We start from the raw sequence: 23,627 nt of genomic DNA, 5'->3' as shown, positions 1-23,627 counted from the left end.
ATTTCATATTATTACGTTATTATATTAAAAAGTGATATATATTATAAAGATATTAACTATATATATGCTGCTTATATTTTATATACACATAATAATATTTAATAATGTTTATTATTATATATATTTATTTTCTTTATATATTTTACATTTTTTGATTGTTCTTAATTTATAATTTTTTTATTTATATATATTTATTTATATTTAATCAGATTTTTTATTTATTCTGTTTCTTTTAAGTCCCTCTACAGTTTCATAATCTTTTTAATATATCTTTCACCTTTTATATTTTTTGTTTTTTCCTTTTCCATTCCTGAAAATTCAGAATTATATTTCATATATTATATTGAATATGCATTCTTATATTTTTATAATTTGATTTTATTTATATAATATATCAAAAAAACGCATTTACGATTTTTGTTTAAATTTTTATGCCATCTATAACAGCTTTACATTGTTACTAATTACAAAAGGGTGAGCAAAAAGGCTAGATGTATATATAGATACTTATTTAAGCACATAATATATCAAAGAATATATGCATAGGACTGTGTAGAAATACATAACATGGTTATTGGCAAGTAAAACATTGGAAAGAGTAGGATATATATATATTTACATACTGTTTTGTATACATATTATTACACACAAAGATACTTAAATTAATAATAATAAAATGAGTAGTGAAATATTAAATGCAACAATAGATGGAGTTCTAAATACGAAACTTCATATTCAAAATATTCCCCCACACATTACCGATGCCCATTTAAGGTCGGTATTAGGAAATGCAGGTCAGATTAAAGATATATGCTATTTTAATAAAAGTAAAAAGCAGATAAATAATAATTTTGGTAATAATAAAAAAATATATAATACAGCTTTGATCACATTTAATACTCATGAAGAAGCATTAAATGTTTTGAAAAATATAAAAACCCTAATTGATACAAGTTCTGAAGAAAGAAGTATTGAAGCAAAATTTGCTGTTCCTAATCTTAATAACAATATGTTTAATAAAAATAATATGAATGGAAATATGTCTAATAATAATAACAATTTTCAAAATAATTTTAATAATGGAAATTTTGGTAATAACAATAATAATATGAATAATTTTAATTTTTATAATAATAATTCACAAAATAGTTTTATGAACAGAAATATAAGAAATAAAAATCCAAATAATATAATGAATATGAATAATACACAAATGAATAATATGGCTATGATGAATCAAAATAATTTTATGCTTAATAATAATTATAAAAATAATAAAAATATGAATGATATGTTAGGAGATGATACAATAAGTCCCAAAAGTGGTAACAGCAATATTAATAATAGTGGTAATACCAGTCCAATGTTCCGACAAAATAATAATGTAAATATGTATCAAGGTAATGATAGTGCATTAGATGAACATAATGAGAATACTGAAGGATTAAGTTTATGGGAAATATATAAAGATAAAAATAATAATACATTTTATTATAATAATTTAACAAAACATAGTCAATGGAATAAGCCAATACATCCAAATAAACTTTTTCAACATAACAATAATGAAAAAACAAAACAAAATGGACCTAGTGGAAGTAATTTATTTATTTTTCATATTCCTAGTGAATGGACTGATTTAGATTTATTTCAACATTTTTGTTGTTTTGGAAATATAATTTCTTCAAAAATTCAAAGAGATAGTACAGGAAGAAATTCAGGATTTGGTTTTGTTAGTTACGATAATGTTATGAGTGCACACCATGCAATTCAATTTATGAATGGCTATTTTGTTAATAACAAATATTTGAAAGTTCAACTCAAAAAGGGAGAAGACACAAAGGAAGTACAAGATTAAAAAAAAAAGTGTAAACTACATGCCATTATTATCAAGCAAAGTTAGTACAACTTTTTATAACACAAAACAATTAGCATATGAATATGTACATTATATTGTCTAATCTCACCATTATTACAAGTTTTACCTTACTTATGCAGGTTTTTAAGCACATTATTATATGAATATGTAACATATTTTATGCATTTACTAGCTAAAAAAAAAAGTTTTATAACTATAATAATATTGTTAAGGAAAATGTTCATAAAGTGGCAAAAAAAAACATGCCCTGTTCAGAAAAAAAAAAGTAATTTATAAAAATGCATATTTCATAATATATTTATTTTTATTTAATAAAGTTTTAAAATATTTATATATTAATGCTTTATGTTTTTTTATTCTACAAATGTTAAAATAATAACATTATATTTATCCATATATATACACAATTATATATGTGCGCATATTTTTGGTAAAAGAATTTACTAAACATTCATAACAAATTTTAATAAATATGCATGAACACACACATGCATAAGTACACATATTCATATAATATGTTCCTATACATATAAATATACTTATGTATAAGTTCATATAAATTTGTATCACAATTATGTGCCTTATAAAATACAATATAATACCTGTAAAATAAAAATATTTACCGTGTATATATATATGCTTATTCATATATATGCATGAATTTTACTATTTACTTGTATAGATATTTATTTATCTCTATTTTTTAAGACAGCATATGCCTTATCATAATATGCTTTACTTTTTTGATTTAACAAAACAATAAAACTCAATTAAATAAACTTTACATAATACACCCATTTATAAATAAAAGAAAAATATTTAAGACCATTGAAAAAATCAGAAATCGACCATTTTTATTATTTCAATTTTGTATAGAGTATGTTGTAAATATCACACATACTAATATATACATAATTTTTGTTCGATCTATATTTTTTGGTAATACCACGCCTAGTAGCTATAATAATAAACCCCCATATTCTTCTTTCAATTTCAAATGCAAAATATAATACAACAATTCTCAGTCATGGATATCCTATTATAAAAGCTACAAGCAAATTGTATCTTACATTTTTCAATTTATATTATTACAGGTTTTAATTAAGCATCCTTAAAAATGTTAATTTAATGGTTAAATAAGTTCGGAATTATGGACATAGGTTTATATGCATACATACATATGGTGATCATTTAGGTATACATGTAATGAATAAAATTATAATGGAAAACAAAAAATATATACAAAATGAACACGATTATATTTTAATTTAGCAAATATATAATAAAATATAGAAAAATAATCACAATATTTCTGAATAACACATGCATATAATTTGAAGGAAGCTACATTATTTTGCTTATTTCTTTTCCCATTTTTATAAAAAAAATTATAAGCAAAATAATTATCTTTATATGATAAAATACACACATATAAGTGTATATTGGGATTGGCAAATAAAAATAAGCTACTTCAACAAGTAACTTGTAAATATTTTTTTACATATAAGTACTTTCCTTTATTCATAATACCAATTATTAAAAAAATACATATAATACAAATTATAAAATTGATAAAGTTTATTATTAATTTTTTGTATAAATAATATAAAAGGTATTTATAATTATTATGTATGAACAGTTGATATAGCTATTTGTGTATTTTGTTTAACTGTTTAATTTTTATGTACACAGCTAGCTATATTTTTTTTTTTTTTTTTTTTTTAGCTGTATTATAAATATGTCAAGAAATTATATGACTATTCATCGTTTATGGTACTATTATCACTTATGTTTTGAATATTTTTTTCGATTTTATTTGTATCACTTTGTTCATTTTGAATATTATTGTCTAAATTGTTTACTACTATATTTGTTTCATTTAAGTTTGGTAAATTAGTTATATGGTTATATGGATCATTTTGTATATTAACATTATTAACGTCGTGAATAAGATTATTTGTTTGTATAGGTGGATTAATTGTGCTTGATACATATCGATTATATTTTACAATTGTAATAAAAGAAAATGTTAATACGATAAATATATATATAATATACAATCTATATTTATTAAATAAGTCTTTATTTTTTAAACTTTTGATAATATTTTTAGCAATATATAATTTATCAGTAACAAAAGAAATATTTGAAATATTTTTTTTTATAGATTCCTTTTGTTTATTTAATAATCTCATAACATCATTACTAATATATTCTGAATTGTCTAATAATATTTTTGATTGATTAATATATACATCCCCTTTTTCTAATATGTCTATATCAGTAAGAAGAAATGCTCTATCATCATCAAAGTTATTACTTACATTTTTTTTTGCTAAATTATTTTCTAAAAATTCATCTTTATATTTTTTTAATTTATATTTATATTCTGTTATTTTTGTATGTATATCATTTAGTTCATGTTGACGATCACCAATTAATGAATTTGTTTCGACTTCCAATTGCATGCGTTTAAACATGCTTTCAGCACTGTTTACTGCTTTTTCATAAATGTTTAGTAATTTGTTTTGATCTGAATTATTATCTTTTATAATTTTTTCAGTATAATTCACTGTTTTCATATATTCATAGCAATTGTTTTTGTAATCATTATATAATGAGTCCGACATTTTTACGTTAAGCAATTATTTTTTTTTACAATTACAAGAATTAAAAAAGGAAAAGTGACACCCTTATATGTTTATTTTGTGTGTATATCTTTTTGATATATAACTAAGCTTATATACTTATGTTTGTTTTGAAAAATCTAATGATAATGTCTGACGTCTTGAATTTGAAAAACAAAACAAAATGAATATCCAATGATTAGATATATGCGGTATTTGACGTTATTTCGAAAGGGCAGTAACTATTTTTACTTTTACTTTTTTTTATGTTTTGTTTGGTTTGTAAACAATGTGAATACTCCTCCATGTGTTTGTGTATAAAACTTCCCTCTCTCGATATTATTCACAAAATATATGAAAAAATTTAAGGTATATAAAAAAAATAAAAATATAATAACGAGCAAATAGTCAAACGAACAAACTAAAAATATAATTTGTTTACAATTTATTTTCCGTGCATTTTATTCCAAATTTTATTAAAAATATTAAGTCATGGAAAATTAATCACATATATATTAATTTTTTTTTTAATACATTAAAAACTGTATTTTTCATTTTCCAACAAATAAAAAAATATAAATACACAAATGTATTCCGTTAAAAATGGCAAAATAAAATTATAAAAAGAATGATAAGAAAAAAGTATAATTTTTTTTTTTATATGGCAGGAAAACAGTATTCTACTGTAAATTGGCACATATATTATTATGCATAGCAATTCATACCGTTTTGTAAATTTTCAAAAAAAAAAAAAAACTTATCTAACGGAACTATATGCTTAAAAATAAAAGTTAAAATGGAAAAACAAAGATAAGAAATTATTAGAAAATTTAGAGTATTATTAATGGTACTACAAAATATAGCTAATATTGTTATATTTCAAATACTAATGACAAATAATACTCAATTATGGATTTTATTAAAATGAAAAAACAGTTTGTGGTGAAATTCAACAAAATATCTCAACCAAGTATTTAAAAATTTTGTTATTTTATCTACCCATTTATTCAATAATTTACTTATCCATAATTATTTATACATTTGCTCATAAGAAGGGAAAAATAAATATCCCCAGAAAAGGAACAGTATTTTTTAAAATAAGTATATATCTCTATCACGTATATGTACTACAGGAATATCAAACAATAGTTTATGTATCCGCATCAGAAAAATCAAAATGAATGACACAAAATAGGTAAATATATAAATAAAAGGGATACAAACATATGTATATATATGTATGCTTGATATTTTTGGTGAACATTTTTGAATATAATCCAATTTTATCAATTAACAATGGATGAATTAGGGAATGTATATGATTGTGATTTGCTTTTTAATAATGATGATACAACTTTTGGGGAAGATGGAAATAATTGTGACGATACAGTAGCATGGAAAAATGAGGAAAATGAAAGCTACTTGAAAAATATCGACTTTGATATAAAAAATAATATGGATAAAATATCAACACAATATTTATTTTTATATATAAACACATATAAAGAAAAGAATATAAAAAATGTAAAAAAATTATATAATTTAAAATTTTATGATATACATTTGAAAAAAGATGAATACTCTCTGTTGGAAACCGAGCACAACATTGTAGAGTATTGCATTAATGAGCTGATAAATAAAGAAAATGAAAAGATTGAAAATAATAGTGATGATATGGAGGAAGAGCATAAATATTATTTATTAAAAATTTATGAAACAATTTTAAAACATTTTCCTTACAGCTTTAAAATATGGTATCATTATATAAAGGATAGTATTGAAATGATTAGTGATATATATTATAATAATAAAAAAGAATATGAAAAAATTAATAAAATTTTTGAAAATTGTCTTTTATATTTATATAATTTTAAAAGTATATATATTATGTATATACAATTTTTATATATTCAAAGAAATGTAAAAAAAATAAGAGAAGTTTTTAATAAATCTTTACAAAATATTTGTCTAAATCAACATGAAGATATATGGAATTATCAATTAAAATTTATATCAAAAATAGATAGTAAATTAATTAATTATGAATATATAAAAAGATATGTCACAATATATCCTGAACAAGTCATATTTTTATTTAATCATTATATTAAATATAAAATGCATAAACAAGCTTTAAGCACATTTTTTTATATATTAAATAATGATGATATAAATTTTGATTTAGGAGATAAAACTAAATATGATTTATATAAAGATATATTTAATTTAATTAATTCATCAAAAGTGTTAAATAATGATGTTATGGAAATTTTAAGAAAAAATCTGGATATTTTTAAAAATTATGAAAATATTACATCAATATATATATTATTAGCTAATAATTTTGTATATGAAGGGAGATGGAATAAAGCTATGGATATATATGAAGAGGGAATATCTGAATCATATTCTATTAATGATTTCTCTGTACTTTTTGATAATTATATAGAAACATTAAAGGTTTTGATAGATCTCAAAATACGAGGCCAGGGTGGAAATTCCATTAAGCTAGCCAATAAAACTAACCAAGATGAAGAAACGGATGAAAGTGAAAGTGAAAATGAAATGGATATTTCTGACGATTTTATTATTGATTTATATATGGATAAAATAAATTATTTGTTAGACAAAAGAAAAATATATATTGCAGATATAAAACTTAAAAATAATAAAAATAATGTATATGCATGGTTAAGTAAAATTGATGTTATAGATAATGAAAATGAAAAAATCGATTTATTTAATCAATGTTTAAAATTTTTTAAAGACAATGATTATACTGGAAAATTAAGTGATGTATATATTACCTATGCTTATTATTATTATAATAATAATAATTATAAAGAATCAGTAAATGTTTTTCATAAAGCTATAGAAGATACAAATATAAGAAGTTTAAATGAAATGGCAAATATATTTTGTTCATGGATCGAATTAGAAATATTAGAAAAAAATTATAATGAAGCATTACAAATTGCTAGATTATCCATCGATTTTAATAAAAGTAATAATTTTGATAAAAAAGGATTACAAATAGTTAGTTACAATCCTGATACGACATCAATCAGGAAGGATAATTCCAATTATGGCTTTAAAAATGTACAAAATAAATTTAATTTAAAAAATTCTATAAAATTAGTATGTTTAGTATTAGATATGGAAATAAATTATGGAACTGTTGAAACAGCTTTATGTATGTTTGATTTATTATATCATTCTAAAAGTATTACTATTAAAATGGTTTTGTCATTTGCTAATTATTTATATGAACAAAAATATTTTAATGAATGCTTTAAAGTATATGAAAAGGCTATTTCTATTTTCCATTATCCATATTTATATCCAATTTATGTTAATTATATTAATAAATATATTGAAAGATATAAAGATAAAAATATTTCGTATGTACGTGAATTATTTAAACAAGCCATATATGGAACGGATAATAAAACATATGTCCCTAAAGAATTTTCAAAGTACATTTTTTTAATGTATATTTCGTTTGAAGAAAATTATGGATTTCTGAAAAAATCTTTAAGTATTTACAAAGAGGCTATTCCATTTTTGGAGGAGCAAGATAAAATTAAATTTTACAAAATATTTATTTCGAAGGTAAGGAAATTTGCTCGTTTTTTTATGACATGTTCATATTTATTTTGTTCATGTTATTTATTTTAGCTAGCTATTTTCCTAATTTTGCACACACATATATTGGATAATTTTCATTTTTTCCATTTTTAGATATCCAAATCGTTTGGAATTCACAAAGCTAGAGAAGCATTTGAAGAGGCTATTCAAACGCTGACAGATGATCAAGTAAGTTTATTCATCTAGGATATATATGTGTGGGGAAGCATTTTTTTTGAATTTTTTTTAATAATATTTTTTATACACTTATATTATTACAGGCTAGAGAAATTTGTTTGTTGTATATTGATATGGAATACAAGTTAAATGAATATGATCGAGTAAGAGCACTTTATGTATATACTGCTCAGTTTACAAATCCATTGAAATTCCCCAAATTTTTCCAGGTTAGACTTTTTACATGCCACACTTTTTGAATGTGCCCTACATTCTGTCTACACAATAACACATGAACATATGTACATGTAGGAATAGCTGTACAGGTTTTTTTTTTTAATGATGAGATATTACACACACATATTTAATTTATTTTTTCTGGTATAGGATTGGAGAGAATTTGAGGCATTGTATGGAAATGAGCACACATTTAGAGATATGATAAGAATTAAAAGAAGTGTCCGGAGTATGTTTACGTAAGTTTATATAAAAAATAAAACAAATGAAATAAAAATAATGAATAGCTTTTTTTAGCTACTCCTATAAAGCTTCAAATATAGAATAGCGGAATAATGCATATATTATGATATTTATTTTTTTTTTTTTAGAAATTCAAATAGTGCTTCATTTAAGGATAAGCACGAGGAAACAGAAGAAGGAAAAATAGAAGATACGAAAAGAAAATTAATGGAAATTATTGAAAATGAAACAGCTGAAAATAAAAAATTAAAAAAAATATAATCGAAAAAATTCATGCAATTATGGTGGAAAACTATGAAAAAGCAGTTGGATAAAAATATAATACATTGTTTAAACAATCTGCTTGGCAGTTTTAAGATATTTATATATGTGGGTGTATTACCCTTGTTCATCTTTTTGAATATCATAATTTGTATTACTAATTTGCAAAATACCTTCATAGTAATAACCTGCATTAAAACATAATTTGTAGCAAACAAAAGAAACATATATATATGTATGTTTGCATTATCAAGAATATGACATGTACCCCTTTGTTTTTAAGAATTTTTTTTTTCTCTATTTTTATTTCTATTAAATTAAGTTTATATTTAGTATATATACTATATTTATTTCTTATTGTTTTTTGGTATTTTTTTAAAATTTTCTCCTTTAAGTACATTGATTATATATTTAATACAAAAAAAAATGCTATGAAAAACACATAAATGAATAATCCTATTAAAATGATAAATTAATAAAAAAAAAATATATTCAAAAATTTTTTCCAATTTAAAGAAATAAAAATATTAATTATTATGCAGTGATAATATATTGCGATTTTTTGTTATGATTGATAAGGAGAAAAAAATATAAATGTTCTGTCTTATTGAAAAATAATTATGGGTAAAAAAATTATTCCCCTAAATATGTGTATATGTCTATACCCCGCTTAAATTAATTTATATATACATAATAAAATAATAATTCATATAAGCTTTGGTCATATATGAATAGCAGAATTATGGTTAGTGGTATGGAATTATATTGGGAAATTCTAAGGGATTAAGAAAAATAAAAATATATATAAAGACAAAAATAAAGGGTTTATACAAAAATTATGATTTTGTGTAAGCCTTTTTTTCATGTCTTGCTTGTATTAGCATTCCATATGTGGTAATCCACATTTTGTTATAGCCCATAATTTATGGTTTGTAAAATTACTATAAAAAGTAGAAATATAGAGAAATTGATTTATAATAATATTATTGAAATAAATAAAATGGAATATATATTCAAGTCTTATAAGCATAAGCATTTAATGCTGCTAAAAGAAAAATGGGGAAATGAAATAAGTAAGTATTTATTATATTCCTTAAATAATGTTGATACAAGGGTCGGAACAAAACAAAATAATAAAAATATAGAACCTGATTTATATATAATAGAAAATAAGGACAATTTGAATGACCCTATTTATGAATTAAATTATTCTAATATATTTAACATGATACAATATTCATCAATATGTATAAGTATTTTTGTAAATAATAATAAAAATGAAACAAAGGATAACATTGTTGGGATAATTTCGATAGATCATGATTTGCTACCAGATTTTGAAAATGAAGAAAGCAAATCTTATTTGGGTGATAATAAATTAGAGAATACTAACTATTTTGATAATGAATTAAGTTTAGATGATTTTTATTATTCTTTATCCTTATACATAAAAAAATATAATATTGTGTCTAACTTGAATAGTAATAATACATTAATTATAAATTTGGTAATAACAGATAATACAAATTATTATGATGATTTATTTTTTTATTTATTTAATGAATTTGAAGATATATTTTTTATTTTAATTTTTTTGAAAACTGAAAATAATATTGAAAAAATGGATATATCAAAAAAGGGAATAATAATTGATTTGGATAATTTGAATTATGACAATGTAAAAACGAAATCCAATTTAAAATATAATAAAATATTTATAATAAATAAAAATATGTTTGTTAATAAAATATATATTAGACCTACAACTAGTTCCGATATATATGATTTACATGAATTGTTCAAAAAATATTTATATCAACCTGAAAAAGAATCTAACAAATATTTAGTATATGATATAATTGAAAACAAAACAGAAAATGATATACTAATCAGTATTTTAAATAGTAGAGAAAAAATTGTAGGATTTGTTTGGTTAAAAAAAAATATAGACATTAATATTCTTGTTAATTTATATAATCTCAAAAAGTATAATTATTTAATTAAGCAAGACTTGTTTTCTTTGATATCCTCTTACCTCGTATGTTCACATAAGTTTGTAATTGTATATATAGAAATAGGCAAATTATTTATCCTATATATTTACCATCGTAGTTGTTGTAGCTTGAATTTGTCATCTCTAAGATGGGTGTACTACATAGAGAAAGAATGAACATGCGTGCGGTTTACCTTTTGTTTGATAGACTCTCATTTATATTACTTGAATTAACATTGGGTTGTGGTATTTTTATTTTTAGATGCCTTATAAAGATGGAGATAAACTTTTAAACAGAATGAAAAAAAAATATTTATTTGTAGAATTTAAGCAGTATATATTAAAGAGTATAAAAATAGAATCTGTTGAAGATTTAGAAAAAAAATATGAAATTGATAATAAAATTATTTATGATTATTTAAGTGAGCATTTAATTAAAGATGTAGATTCATATTTCGAATATTTTAAAAATAAAAATTTAAACATAAGTAATACCATAAAAAATATATATAACAAAGTAAGTTAGACACACTTAAAATTGTAAAACATGTCTACATATTTTTAATAAACCTTTTTAATATATGATTCACAAAAAATATACATCTATTTAAGCTACATATATGTATGTACATACATTATTTGGTTCTCCTTTTTCAACAGATGCAGTATGACTACGAAAATATAAAGAGTGATGGTGAAGGAGGTTCTATCAATTTTTTTCAGCTGAACAAGTTAATCAACTTGTATGCCCATATAAGTTTTGCTGACGTATGTAAATCATTAAAAAAGTGAAAAAAGTGAATAAATATATAATGTAATATACTATGCATATGTGGGGTGTTCATTCCTTTTGCCATAATAATAGAATCATTTTGTTTTCTATCTTTTTCTGCTTTCCCCAATTGATGGGTAATAGATTTCCAAAGTTAGCAAAACCTTTTATGATAATTTTGAAAAAATAGAGATACTATATTTTAATTTTAACAATGATAAGACATATAAAAAAATATATGAAAATATAAAAAAGAAAAAAGAGGGACTAAAATGTGATGACTTATCTGAGAATAGTAAGAAATAAAAAGGAAAAAGAAATAGTAGTTATCCTACCTATGCAATTATAATATTTCTATAGATGCATAGCCAAATTGTAAACCGATAAATATGCCAATACATACCACAACCAATTTTTAGATACAAGCAAAATGAACATTATAAAGTTAAACTATGATAGTAGTGCTAGAAAAACAGAAAGTGAATTCACAAAAGTTGTAAATTTGTCATATTATGATATATTTCTTTTGTTGCAAAATATTTATCCGGACATTTTCAAAACGGTAAAACATGTTTATCTCAAGTATTTGCTTTTGTTTTATTTTGTTGTATATCCCATTTTCTGCTTCAACGAGTGTGCCAATTCTATAATTCCACTTTGGGGTCTTCATATTAATTTACCTAATTCTGATCGCTAAAAATGATAATTTTTTTTTACAATTTTTCCTTTAGAATGAAATAATACTGTTATTTTTATTTTTGGATTTATATGAAATAATTTTAGTTACTGAATCGACAATATTTGATTGTGTTTCTTTCAAGGTAATACAAATTTATAATTTGTTATGAACCCCCTTTTTAACCTTAAAATGGAGATATTGTATCATATATTTTCAATTTTATTTATAATTTGTTTGATAGACATATTTAGATGAACTGATAAATATAAACAAAAATTATTTTATATACAAATATAAGCATATAGACTGGTTATCGAATTTATGTGACAGTGAAAAAAATGCCTATTCCCTAAATTTGTTCGTTTTAAATGATAAGGTAGGTTGAGAAGTGAGTAATGCCAGCTATTTTTCTTTGCTTTATTTTAGTAGTTATAGAGACGTTTAAAGTACTTGCGTGTGTTCCTTCTATTTACTTCTTCCCTTTGCTCCTTCACTTTGCTGATCTTCTTTCACTTCACCAATTGCAGTATTACAGTAATTCAAAGGATATTTTGCTAAAGATTGAGAAGATATTTTTTAAAGAAGTTGATTATATAATTGCTACAAACAATGAGCGAGGATATATTCCTTTCATTTTGAATTATTTTAATCGGATTAAGAAGAAAAAAAAAGCAAATACTTTAGAGTCATTATATATACTAAATAAATATACTTTATTTTTACCACCATCAACAGATTATATGAAAATAAGTGATATAAAGGATGTTCAAGATTTTCTTAAAAGTTGTGACTTTGATAAGAAGAATGAAATATTTCACACAATTTTATCTCTAAAAGAGTATTGCAAAAGTAAATTGGATACTGATAAAAATATCTATTCATCAGACGAACATATTTGGGGTAAGAAAATGATGGAAATTTAAGAGTATCTACATATGTACATCGCAAAGTTGACAGTCCTTTTCACTTTACAGTATGACATATACTGCTACACATTTGGGCATACATTATTTATTAATTACTTTTCCTTCATTTTATAGAGCTAAATTTTTATCGAGAGCAAAATTATTACATATTTGTGAGTCGGTCTGGAAACAACATAATTAATGTGACATCAGGACGTATATTGAATAATCTCGATTTTTATTATAAAAATAAAATTTATGACTTTAAAAATATTATAGTACAAAATGAAAATAAAAATACAAAGCATTTTCTTATGTCTTTTTTTTCCTCAATCATAATTTTCAAATATTATGACAAAGCCGTTATTCACAACATTTTACGGTAAGGCACAAAAAAGTCTACAATAAAAAGATAACCACATCACTAATTTGAAGTGCATACATTTTCATGCCATTTCTTATGTCATATTTTTCATGTCATATTTTTCATGTCATATTTTTCATTTTCTTTTTCATGCGTGGCAAAGACTAACGAAGGCGTGCTCGTGCCACGTCGAAATGGACGACAACAAATTTCGAGACGTATATAAGCACTTTAAAATATTGAGAAAAAAAAACAACAAAATAAGCATACTTAAAAAAAAAAACATTTGTGATAGTACAAAATGTATGGAAGTAAATAAAGAAGGAGGAAATAAAAATAAGTACCTAATTATAACAAAACAAATGTGCTCAAAAAAAAGTGTAAATATAGATAATAATTTAGTTTTTTGGGGGTTGAATGATTTATGTTTATGTATATTATATAAAATTCTTAAAAATAATGAATACCTTTTTAATAATATTATTTTAATAATTAGATATAAAAATAAATATTTATGTAAAAATGTAATTGATAAATATAATAATATAAAAAATATAAGTCTTGATCGATTAACTATTTATAATAAATTAAAAAATATTATGACTAATGATAGGATCAAAATAATTTATGATAATGTTTATAGTATTGATAGAGAGAATAAAAAACTTGAATTATCTCAAAAGAAATGGATATATTATGATTACCTATTTTTATGTTTTGACAAGGAAGATATAACAACCTATTCCTTTGATATAGATAGTTATCAAATTGGGAAGAAAAAAAATTTTAACTTTTTAGAGCAATCTCATCATTTACATGATAAAAACGGGAAGCTCGACTTTTTGGTCAAGGCCAAGGACTATGAAAAATATGAAGATGAGGAAAATCGAGAAAGTGATGAAACTAATGAATGTTTAGACAGAGACAAAGATGGACAAGAAGAAATAAACAACGGTGTGAAAAAATATAGAAAAAAAAAAAATGAAAAAGGATATAAAAATTATAGAGATAATGGTGATGAATTAGATAATGAAAAAGAAAAGGAAAATTATACATCCTCTGAAAGTTCTGATATATATGATGATCGAACTGAGCAGAAAAATAAAATATTTCAAACCACTGAAAATGGAGAAAAAAACAATGAAATTAGTAAAACTCAAAGGGGAAAAAATTCTGATAAATATAAAGGAAACGATCCTGAAATGGTTGTAAAAAATGAAGGGGAAAAGGACTGTTCTATACAGGATTATACAAACTATTCAACCCCACCATCAAGTTGTTTCGATACTAGTGAGGAAAGCAGTGACAGTGTTAAAGATATATCAACTAATGGGAAACAAACAAAAAATTTAGAACAAGAAAATGGTGAAATAAAGAAAGAAGAAGAAAAAAAAAAAAAATCAAAAAAAAATAAACGTTCGATTAATGGAGTATTTAGTATTAGTGATCCTATGATTGAAAAACATTTTGATGAAAAAAGTGAATATATGAAAATTGTAAAAAATTGTGTTAATTATATTGTTATATATAGTAACAATTTAGATATTTTAAGTATGGTTAATTTTTTTTTAAAAAATAAGATAAGCACATATAAGCTAATTATTATCTGTCCATATAGCTGTAATAAATGTGATAGAGAAATGAAAAGAGACAATAAACAAAATGACGGAGGAAATATAAAAGATTATATTTTCAAAGAACGAGGATATTATAAAAATAAAGAACATTTAAAAAATAATTATATATTTTTAAATAATACAAATTATAGTAATAATTATTATCATAAAAATTATGTATTAAAAAATATAAAATATGTATTAAATAAAATATTCTTTTTATTTCATCTTTTAAAAATACGAATAATTTATGGAAAAATTATTGCAATTAAAAAAAATAAAGACAACAAACTAAAGAATATTATTGTCCATTTTTGTAAACATAAAAAAACCGATCAATCATTTATTAATTCAAAAAATGAGCTTTTAAAAAATGTTATATTACTACCATGTCAAATACTTTTATCTTCCTACAACTTTGATATGAACAATCATGTTAATTATATTCTTAGAAAGTCATCAATAGTTTATAATAAAAAAATATGTCTTAATCATAATTTTCAGGTAAGTTAGCCAATATCACTGTCTATCATTTTGTATTTCACACACATATATGCATTACGTGGTTGTCCTTTTATTTTTACTTATGCATTACACTTGTTTTCTCTTTTTCTACACACTTTAGACTAATGACAAATTCATTTTCAGTGGTGGCGATCTGTGTGCATTTTCAAACAAATACAGGATTAGCAAAAACAGTGAATTAAATCATGAATATTACAATAGTGTTGAAATTGGAAAGTTGGCTAGTAGACAAATTTTAAAAATAGTTATAGACAAATATAGAATACCCTATAATGTACTTAAATTGAAAAATAAAAACAAACAAATAGAGAAATATGAAAAAAATGGTAGTAAAACACAAGAGAAAAACATATTGGAGACCGATAAACCATTTATGGAAAAAATACAAGACAAAGAAAATGAATGTGACGATATTTTTTACCATTATAAAAAATTAAAAGTTTTTGAAAAGCCATTTGTTTATTTTAATAAACTTCCTTGTGATTTTTATTTTTATTACTTTCAAGCTTCAAATGGTGATTTATGTAAATATAATAATTGGCTAGCACCACAAACTGGTGAAGAAAATATCAAGCCAAATAATAATGACAAAAATGATAATTCTGAAGAAATAAAAAAAATATATAATAATGCATTTTGTACTGATACCTTAAAAATAAGTATAAAAAATGAACCAGAATTAAATGAAAAATTTAATGTAAAATATTTTGATATATCAAAAAATATACAAGCTCAAGGGTACTATTGCCGAATTACAACAAACTCACTAAACATGATAAATTCGTTTACTTATTTGGGTAAAAAAAAAAAAAAAAAAAAAAAATACATATATAATAGCTAGCTTGCTAAAAAATATGACATTTATAGCTAGTACACACATTTTGTATTTTTTGGTTTGTATTATTTTAGGACGAGAAAAACTAAACTTTTATAATTTGAGTAATCTTTGCAATTTGTCTATAAATTATTTTTATACTATTGTTAAAAAAATAAAAAATTGTACTTCCCCCAATTATGATATACTTAGCATGATGAACGAAGAGAGGGAGCAATTTATTTTTTATTACAAGTATGCTAAACAATTTGGGCTGAAAAAGAGAATATGTCAGTATAATTCATTTTACAATGTGTACTATATTATGTTTGCTTATATTTTATAATCTTTTCAGATTTCAAGAATATAAAACTAAACTAAAAGAAAAAATAATTAACACTCCACATATGAAAAAGTCTATAGAACTGTTGATCAAGGTATTTACAATTTACACCCCCAAGTGTTCTTTATATTTTTATGAATATTATACTATACAACCTTTTTATTATTTAGCCTGGTTTATCCAATTCATTACTTTATCTTTCCTTTTGGCACTATATTTAGGATATCTATGACAAAGATTTATTGAAGAATTATTTCGAAGGTGAAAATATAAATGCAGAAAATAATGATGTGTGTAAACATATTAAGCAAAATGTTCAAATACATTTAACAGATTATATAAAAAGAAATAGAGATTTATTAAATGGTTATTACATACCTACATGTGATTATTGGCATGCCCAATGCTCCCCCAAAAATAACTAACTTAGCAATTGTAGACATGTATAGAGATAAAGTACTAATGAGAAAGTATAATGTGTGGCTTAATTATTATCCACATTTTCATGCGTTTGTGCATGCATATATATTTTTTCATTTTTCTTAAAATATCAAAACTATGAATAATATATAGTATATAATAATAATTATATTTTTTTATTATGGCAATAGTTAATATATTCTATATCTTTTTATTAAAAAAAATATAATAACAATAAAAATTGTCAAATGGGATTGACTTAGTAAAAAATATATAATACGTGTATGTATAAAAAAAAAATTATTCTTCCCTGAGCAAACATTTGATTAAGGGAAGATAAACTTCGATGAGATGGGGTATGCAGTATTTTGTAAACTTCGAAATGCGTGAGACATAAAAGGGTGTTAGCAAAAAAAAAAAATAAAACAACTTGCATATATGCATATATTTGTAGTTTTTTGTGTAAATTTTTGTCCCTCTTTAAGGTTCTCAGATTTCTCAAAAATATTTTACACCTGTTTAGCCATCTCTATTGCTTTTGATTTAACTTCATCTAATCCTCCAACCATATAAAAAGCCATTTCAGGAAGGTCATCACAATTTCCTTTGAGTAATTCAGAAAAACCTTTTATTGTATCTTCAAGTTCTACAAATCTTCCTGGTTTACCTGTAAAAACTTCAGCAACAGCAAAAGGCTGTGATAAAAATCTTTGAACTTTACGAGCTCGTGCAACAGTTAATTTATCTTGTTCCGATAATTCATCAATACCAAGAATTGCAATAATATCTTGTAATGATTTATAATCTTGTAAAATTTGTTGAATGCTTCTTGCAACTTCATATTGTTCTGCTCCTACAATATCTGGTGTTAACATACGTGATGTTGAATCTAATGGATCAACAGCTGGGTATATTCCTAACTCTGCTATAGATCTTGACAAAACAGTTGTTGCATCTAAATGTGAAAATGTTGTAGCTGGTGCAGGATCTGTTAAATCGTCAGCAGGTACATAAACTGCTTGCACAGATGTAATAGAACCATTTTTTGTTGTTGTAATTCTTTCTTGTAATGCACCTAAATCAGTAGCTAAAGTTGGTTGATATCCGACAGCTGATGGTATACGACCTAATAAAGCAGATACTTCAGAACCAGCTTGTGTAAATCTATAAATATTATCTACAAATAATAAGACATCTTGATTTTCTTCATCTCTAAAATATTCAGCAACAGTTAAACCTGTTAAGGCAACTCTTGCACGTGCTCCTGGAGGTTCATTCATTTGCCCATATACTAAAGCGGCTTTTGAACCAGTAAAATCATATTCATTATCTTTTATTTTTTTTTTTTTTATAACACCAGTTGTTAACATTTCATGATACAAATCATTACCTTCTCTTGTTCTTTCACCTACTCCTGCAAAAACAGAATACCCACCATGTTTTTTAGCAACATTGTTAATTAATTCCATAATTAGCACGGTTTTTCCGACACCTGCACCTCCAAATAATCCGATTTTTCCACCTTTTGCATATGGTGCAATAAGATCGACAACTTTTATTCCGGTTATTAGTAAAGCAGGTTCTGTACTTTGATCAGTAAATAGTGGTGGATCTCTATGTATGGGTAACAATTTTTTACTTTTAATATCACCACATTCATCAATAGGTTCACCAATCACATTCATAATTCTTCCTAATGTTTCTTTGCCTACAGGAACACTAATTGGAATTCCACAATCGATAACATCTTGTCCTCTTATTAATCCATCAGTAGCATCCATAGCAATTGTTCTAACAACTTTATTACCTAAATGTTGAGCTACTTCAAGTATTAATTTTTTATTATCTAGTTCTACTTCTAAAGCATTTAGAATTGCTGGTGGTGTTTTTTGAAATTCTACATCCACAACAGCACCGATGACTTGTGATATTTTCCCGACATTTACATTTTCTTTTATATTTCCTTTTACATTAGATTTTTTTAAATTAGCATTTTCGGCTGTGCTTAAGAAACGCCGATTTGTTTTTAAGTTTTGTGAACTTATTTGATTTGCAAATTTTTTGGAGCACACGCTCTTTAAAAATCGAAACTTATTCATTGGGACATAAAAATATATATATATTTAATGTATGATCAGTATTCCCCTTCTTTTTGTTGACGTGATATAACGTTGATCTACAAAAGAAAAATTATTAAACTTAAGTGTAATTAATGAATTGACAAGCTTGAAAATATGTAAAATTTGTTGATAATTTTAAGCAAAGTTTTGGGTTTTTATTCTTACTTAAAAGGTATACCTTTACTTAAATGATCATATATACAAAATAGCACACATTTGTACGTGTATACATATGTATATATATATATGTGTGTGTTTGTTTATGTATACAAACACTTGTTATTTTTTTAATGGGATGTTTATACTGTTTGCATTTTTATTTTTCTCATATAGTTCTTTCCCTATGTACTAAGGTACCTATAATAAATTTACGAAAACAATTTTTTTTCTTTTATTTTTCTAATTTGGAAAAATTATATGTACCTATGTACATCCATATATATAAATGCTATTTTTTTTTTAGCGGCGATTATTTTTTCCATACTTTTTGTATCCCTAACTTAAGTTACATTTATTTTGAAAAAAATTTTATTTCATAACCATACTTAAATATAATCATAACATTAAAATATATAAGCATACGATGAATTATTATTTTTTTTTTCCCATATAATATATTCCTTTTATCACAATGTGTGACTATACAAAAAAAAATATAATATAATAAAAAAAAAAAGCAATAAAAATATAGGAGAAGATTAAGCCCTAGTATTGCATATATACTTTTATGAATACACACATGATAATAAAAATGTTAATTGTTTGCTGAAGCACTTATTAAAATGAAGAATAATCATATTGACAATATCCCATATTTTTTTTTACTTTATTTTAATAAAACAATCTCTAATAATTTTAATAATAACAAAAAAAGATTGGAATAATTATAAGCATGTTTTGTTCTTTCACTTAGTTGGAAATAGCTAGTTGAAAAGTTTATTAAAAAAAAAAAAAAAAATACATTTTCGCTAGCTGAAAAGTAATAAAAATATGATTATAAAGTTTGTTAATTTTATAACATAGTTCTTTTTTATTCATTGTTTAAAAAATGTGCAACTTGTTTAGTTTAGTTTCTTTTTGATAAGTTCAGTAAATGTGAGTACAAATTGTATAGATATATGCTATACACATATTTTTGTGTATTTTTTGTCATAACTTTGTATGGAAAAAAATAAATATAATAATATAAATAGGATATAAAGATATCGTTATAAAGGTTTTTATATTTTTGTAATAAAATGCCACTTGAAATGTCGTATAGTTTTTTCATGATATTCTCACTTTAATATTGTTCAGCCATTACACACATGGGAAGAAAGAAAAATATAGATTATGCGTGATAACACGCTTAATCGGATTTATATATATTAAAAACTATGACAAAAGTGAAAGCACACATATAGGGGCAATAATGACAATATATTTTATGCAGGATGAAAAGAAAACAAAAAAGGTGTGCATGCAGTATTGAATAAAAATGAATATGTAAGACGGACTAAAATGGGAAATTAAAATGATATTTATTTCCATTTTTGAAAGACTTATGAGATAAAATAAAAAATTTAAGGGAATGCAAATTTTGTTACCCATTGTATAACTTCATTCTTTAAGGTATCAATTTCAGGATTATTAGTTAATCCCTTTTTGAAATCTACTAATTTTTTTCCATACTTTTCTTGTAAAGAGACTGCAATTTTAATGGATTTTAATAAGGCATTTGCTATAAATTCCATATCATTTTCTTTAGCACCACGTGTTGTCATAGCGGGTGTTCCTAGACGTGCACCATTTGGTGATACACAATCATTATCACTAGGTATAGTATTTTTATTAAGGGATATATTGACTGCATTACATACTTCTTGTAATTTTGATCCGGTTATACCAAAACTTCTGAGGTCTAATAAAACAATATGATTATCTGTTCCGCTTGTTACTAGATTGATATTATTATTCATTAAAAATTTAGCTAGTGCTTTACTATTTGCTATTACTTGTTTTGTATATTTTTTAAAAGATTCGGTTTTAACTTCTTTGAGTTGACATGCAACAGCAGCTATTTTATTATTATGTGGACCTCCTTGAAAACTTGGAAAAACAGAACTATTAATTTTTTGTTCGATATCTGGAATTCTTTTTTTATTAAAAAATATAATAGCACTTCTTGGTCCTCTTAAAATTTTGTGAGTAGTAGTAGTAACTACATCTGCATATAAAAATGGATTATTTAAATCTCCACATGCAACAAAACTAGATATATGTGCAATATCTGCTAATAAATATGCATTGACCTCATCTGCTATTTCTCTGAACTTTTTATAATCTAGATCTCTAGGGTAACTTGAATATCCGCATATTATAACATTAGGTTTAAAAGATAATGCCATTTCTCTAACTACATCTAAATCTATATAACCTTCACTATTACTCTTATATAATCTAGATTCAAACATATCAGATGTAACAGAAACTTTTTTTTTCTCATCATAGAATCCATGTGTTAAATGCCCACCTGAACATAAATGCATTCCTAATATTTTCCCTTTTATTCCTACTAAAGCATATAATGCTTGTACATTTGCAGCAGACCCAGATAAAGATTGAACGTTTACTCCCCATTCTTCTGGACTTAGATTAAATGCATCTAAAGCTCTTTGACAACATAGCTCTTCTATTTTATCTATATAATCATTTCCTCCATAGTATCTCTTTCTAGGATATCCTTCGGAATATTTATTACTTACTACATGGCCTAAACATTCTTTTATCGATGCATTTATTAAATTCTGTGAAATAAAATTAATAAAAAAAGTGAATCAAATGGGGAAGTGACAAAATTTTGTACATATATACATTGAAATATTATAGGAATGAACATAAAAAGTAATATATGGGCTTACCTCTGATGCTATAAGGTTTATTGTCTCTTTTTGTCGTTTCTCTTCATCTAATAAAATAGAATGTAACTCCGGGTCGAATTTTTCAAGGGGTTCATTATTAAACTATAAAAAAAAAAGAGTAAGTTATGCACATATGTTATATGGATATAAATATGTTGACAATTTTTTTTATTATATTCACATATAATGGAAGGAAAAATATTGAAAAATCACATGTACATATATTGACTCTCTATTTTTTTCGTTTTTCCTATAAATATTACCATTTTGCTTAAAGGGATAAATTATAATTGATTGATATTTGGTTTGTGTGTATAGTAATTAAACTATATTTTCATTAAATTTTCGATTTTTTTTTATTTTCTTTTTTAATTGTTTGTATTTTTACACAATTTTAATTATATATTATTATAAAATGTTGGTTTAAAAAATAAATACTTTACATTTGGGTTTTCTCAGATAGGGAAAGTGTATTACATGTGCATATTTTTTTTATGTACTTTTAATTTATTATTTTGGTTTTTATAATTAATTAATTAGTATGTAAAAGCACCAATAGATATCAAATAAGTAATACCATCATTTTCACTATATTCTATATAGGTGCTCATATATATAATCGTACACATTTATTTGCTACATGTTTATACTCTCATTTTATTTTATACTTAAGTGATAAAAAAATATGTTATCCTTTTTAAATGTACTTTCAATTTTATAATAACATTAAGAGAATAGCATATAATGCTTATAAAAAATTTATAATATATCACTAAAAAATATAATAGAGAGAAAAAAAGAGGGTGCACTTCTACTGGTGGGGTTTATGTATTACCTGCTAAAAATCGTACAAACATGGAGAGAACTAAAATATGCATATATACATAATAGATAATATTAAAAAAAATGAATAAGCAAATTTAAATATGCCTTCTTTTTGAACTTATATTAAAAGTTAAACAATAATTACGCATATTTATATGGATCTAGATAATAGTTTTTTATTTTTTTTTTCGAAATTATTACATCATGCATATAATTTATTTACACATCTGATAAAGTTCGTTGTGTGTTTGTCCTTAGCAATGCTAGTATAAAAAAAAATATATATAAATATAGCAACAT

At 23.3% G+C, this 23,627-nt stretch overlaps 6 protein-coding genes across 6 annotated transcripts; 3 read left to right on the top strand and 3 right to left on the bottom strand.

The window, feature by feature from the left end:
* Positions 1-676: 676 nt before the first annotated feature.
* PVVCY_1405280 (clustered-asparagine-rich protein, putative) lies at positions 677-1,858 on the top strand (the record flags this gene model as incomplete). Its single annotated transcript, XM_008624504.1, has 1 exon — positions 677-1,858. One exon carries the CDS (start codon positions 677-679, stop codon positions 1,856-1,858), a length of 1,182 nt encoding a protein of 393 aa, XP_008622726.1.
* A 1,778-nt stretch (positions 1,859-3,636) lies between these two features.
* Positions 3,637-4,509, bottom strand: PVVCY_1405270 (vesicle transport v-SNARE protein VTI1, putative; the record flags this gene model as incomplete). The annotated part of the gene is made up of 1 exon (XM_008624505.1): positions 3,637-4,509. The coding sequence occupies one exon, from the start codon at positions 4,507-4,509 to the stop codon at positions 3,637-3,639; it is 873 nt and encodes a 290-aa protein (XP_008622727.1).
* Positions 4,510-5,802: 1,293 nt separating this feature from the next.
* Positions 5,803-9,051, top strand: PVVCY_1405260 (pre-mRNA-splicing factor SYF1, putative; the record flags this gene model as incomplete). Its single annotated transcript, XM_008624506.1, has 5 exons — positions 5,803-8,118; positions 8,248-8,322; positions 8,415-8,540; positions 8,698-8,786; positions 8,919-9,051. 5 exons carry the CDS (start codon positions 5,803-5,805, stop codon positions 9,049-9,051), a joined length of 2,739 nt encoding a protein of 912 aa, XP_008622728.1.
* Positions 9,052-9,976: 925 nt separating this feature from the next.
* PVVCY_1405250 (conserved Plasmodium protein, unknown function) lies at positions 9,977-17,487 on the top strand (the record flags this gene model as incomplete). The annotated part of the gene is made up of 14 exons (XM_008624507.2): positions 9,977-11,089; positions 11,307-11,561; positions 11,705-11,812; positions 11,961-12,111; positions 12,236-12,378; positions 12,548-12,637; positions 12,737-12,871; positions 13,023-13,395; positions 13,536-13,782; positions 13,928-15,884; positions 16,006-16,702; positions 16,815-16,974; positions 17,075-17,156; positions 17,284-17,487. The coding sequence occupies 14 exons, from the start codon at positions 9,977-9,979 to the stop codon at positions 17,485-17,487; spliced, it is 5,715 nt and encodes a 1,904-aa protein (XP_008622729.2).
* Positions 17,488-17,991: 504 nt separating this feature from the next.
* Positions 17,992-19,581, bottom strand: PVVCY_1405240 (ATP synthase subunit beta, mitochondrial, putative; the record flags this gene model as incomplete). Its single annotated transcript, XM_008624508.1, has 1 exon — positions 17,992-19,581. One exon carries the CDS (start codon positions 19,579-19,581, stop codon positions 17,992-17,994), a length of 1,590 nt encoding a protein of 529 aa, XP_008622730.1.
* A 1,583-nt stretch (positions 19,582-21,164) lies between these two features.
* On the bottom strand, positions 21,165-22,768 carry PVVCY_1405230 (serine hydroxymethyltransferase, putative; the record flags this gene model as incomplete). The annotated part of the gene is made up of 3 exons (XM_008624509.1): positions 21,165-22,388; positions 22,503-22,604; positions 22,766-22,768. The coding sequence occupies 3 exons, from the start codon at positions 22,766-22,768 to the stop codon at positions 21,165-21,167; spliced, it is 1,329 nt and encodes a 442-aa protein (XP_008622731.1).
* Positions 22,769-23,627: the final 859 nt, after the last annotated feature.

The sequence above is a fragment of the Plasmodium vinckei genome (assembly GCF_900681995.1).
Source record: "Plasmodium vinckei vinckei genome assembly, chromosome: PVVCY_14".
Taxonomy (NCBI): domain Eukaryota; phylum Apicomplexa; class Aconoidasida; order Haemosporida; family Plasmodiidae; genus Plasmodium; species Plasmodium vinckei.
The sequence above is the reverse complement of the archived record's forward strand: the minus strand, read 5'-3'. Positions and strand labels throughout refer to the sequence as shown.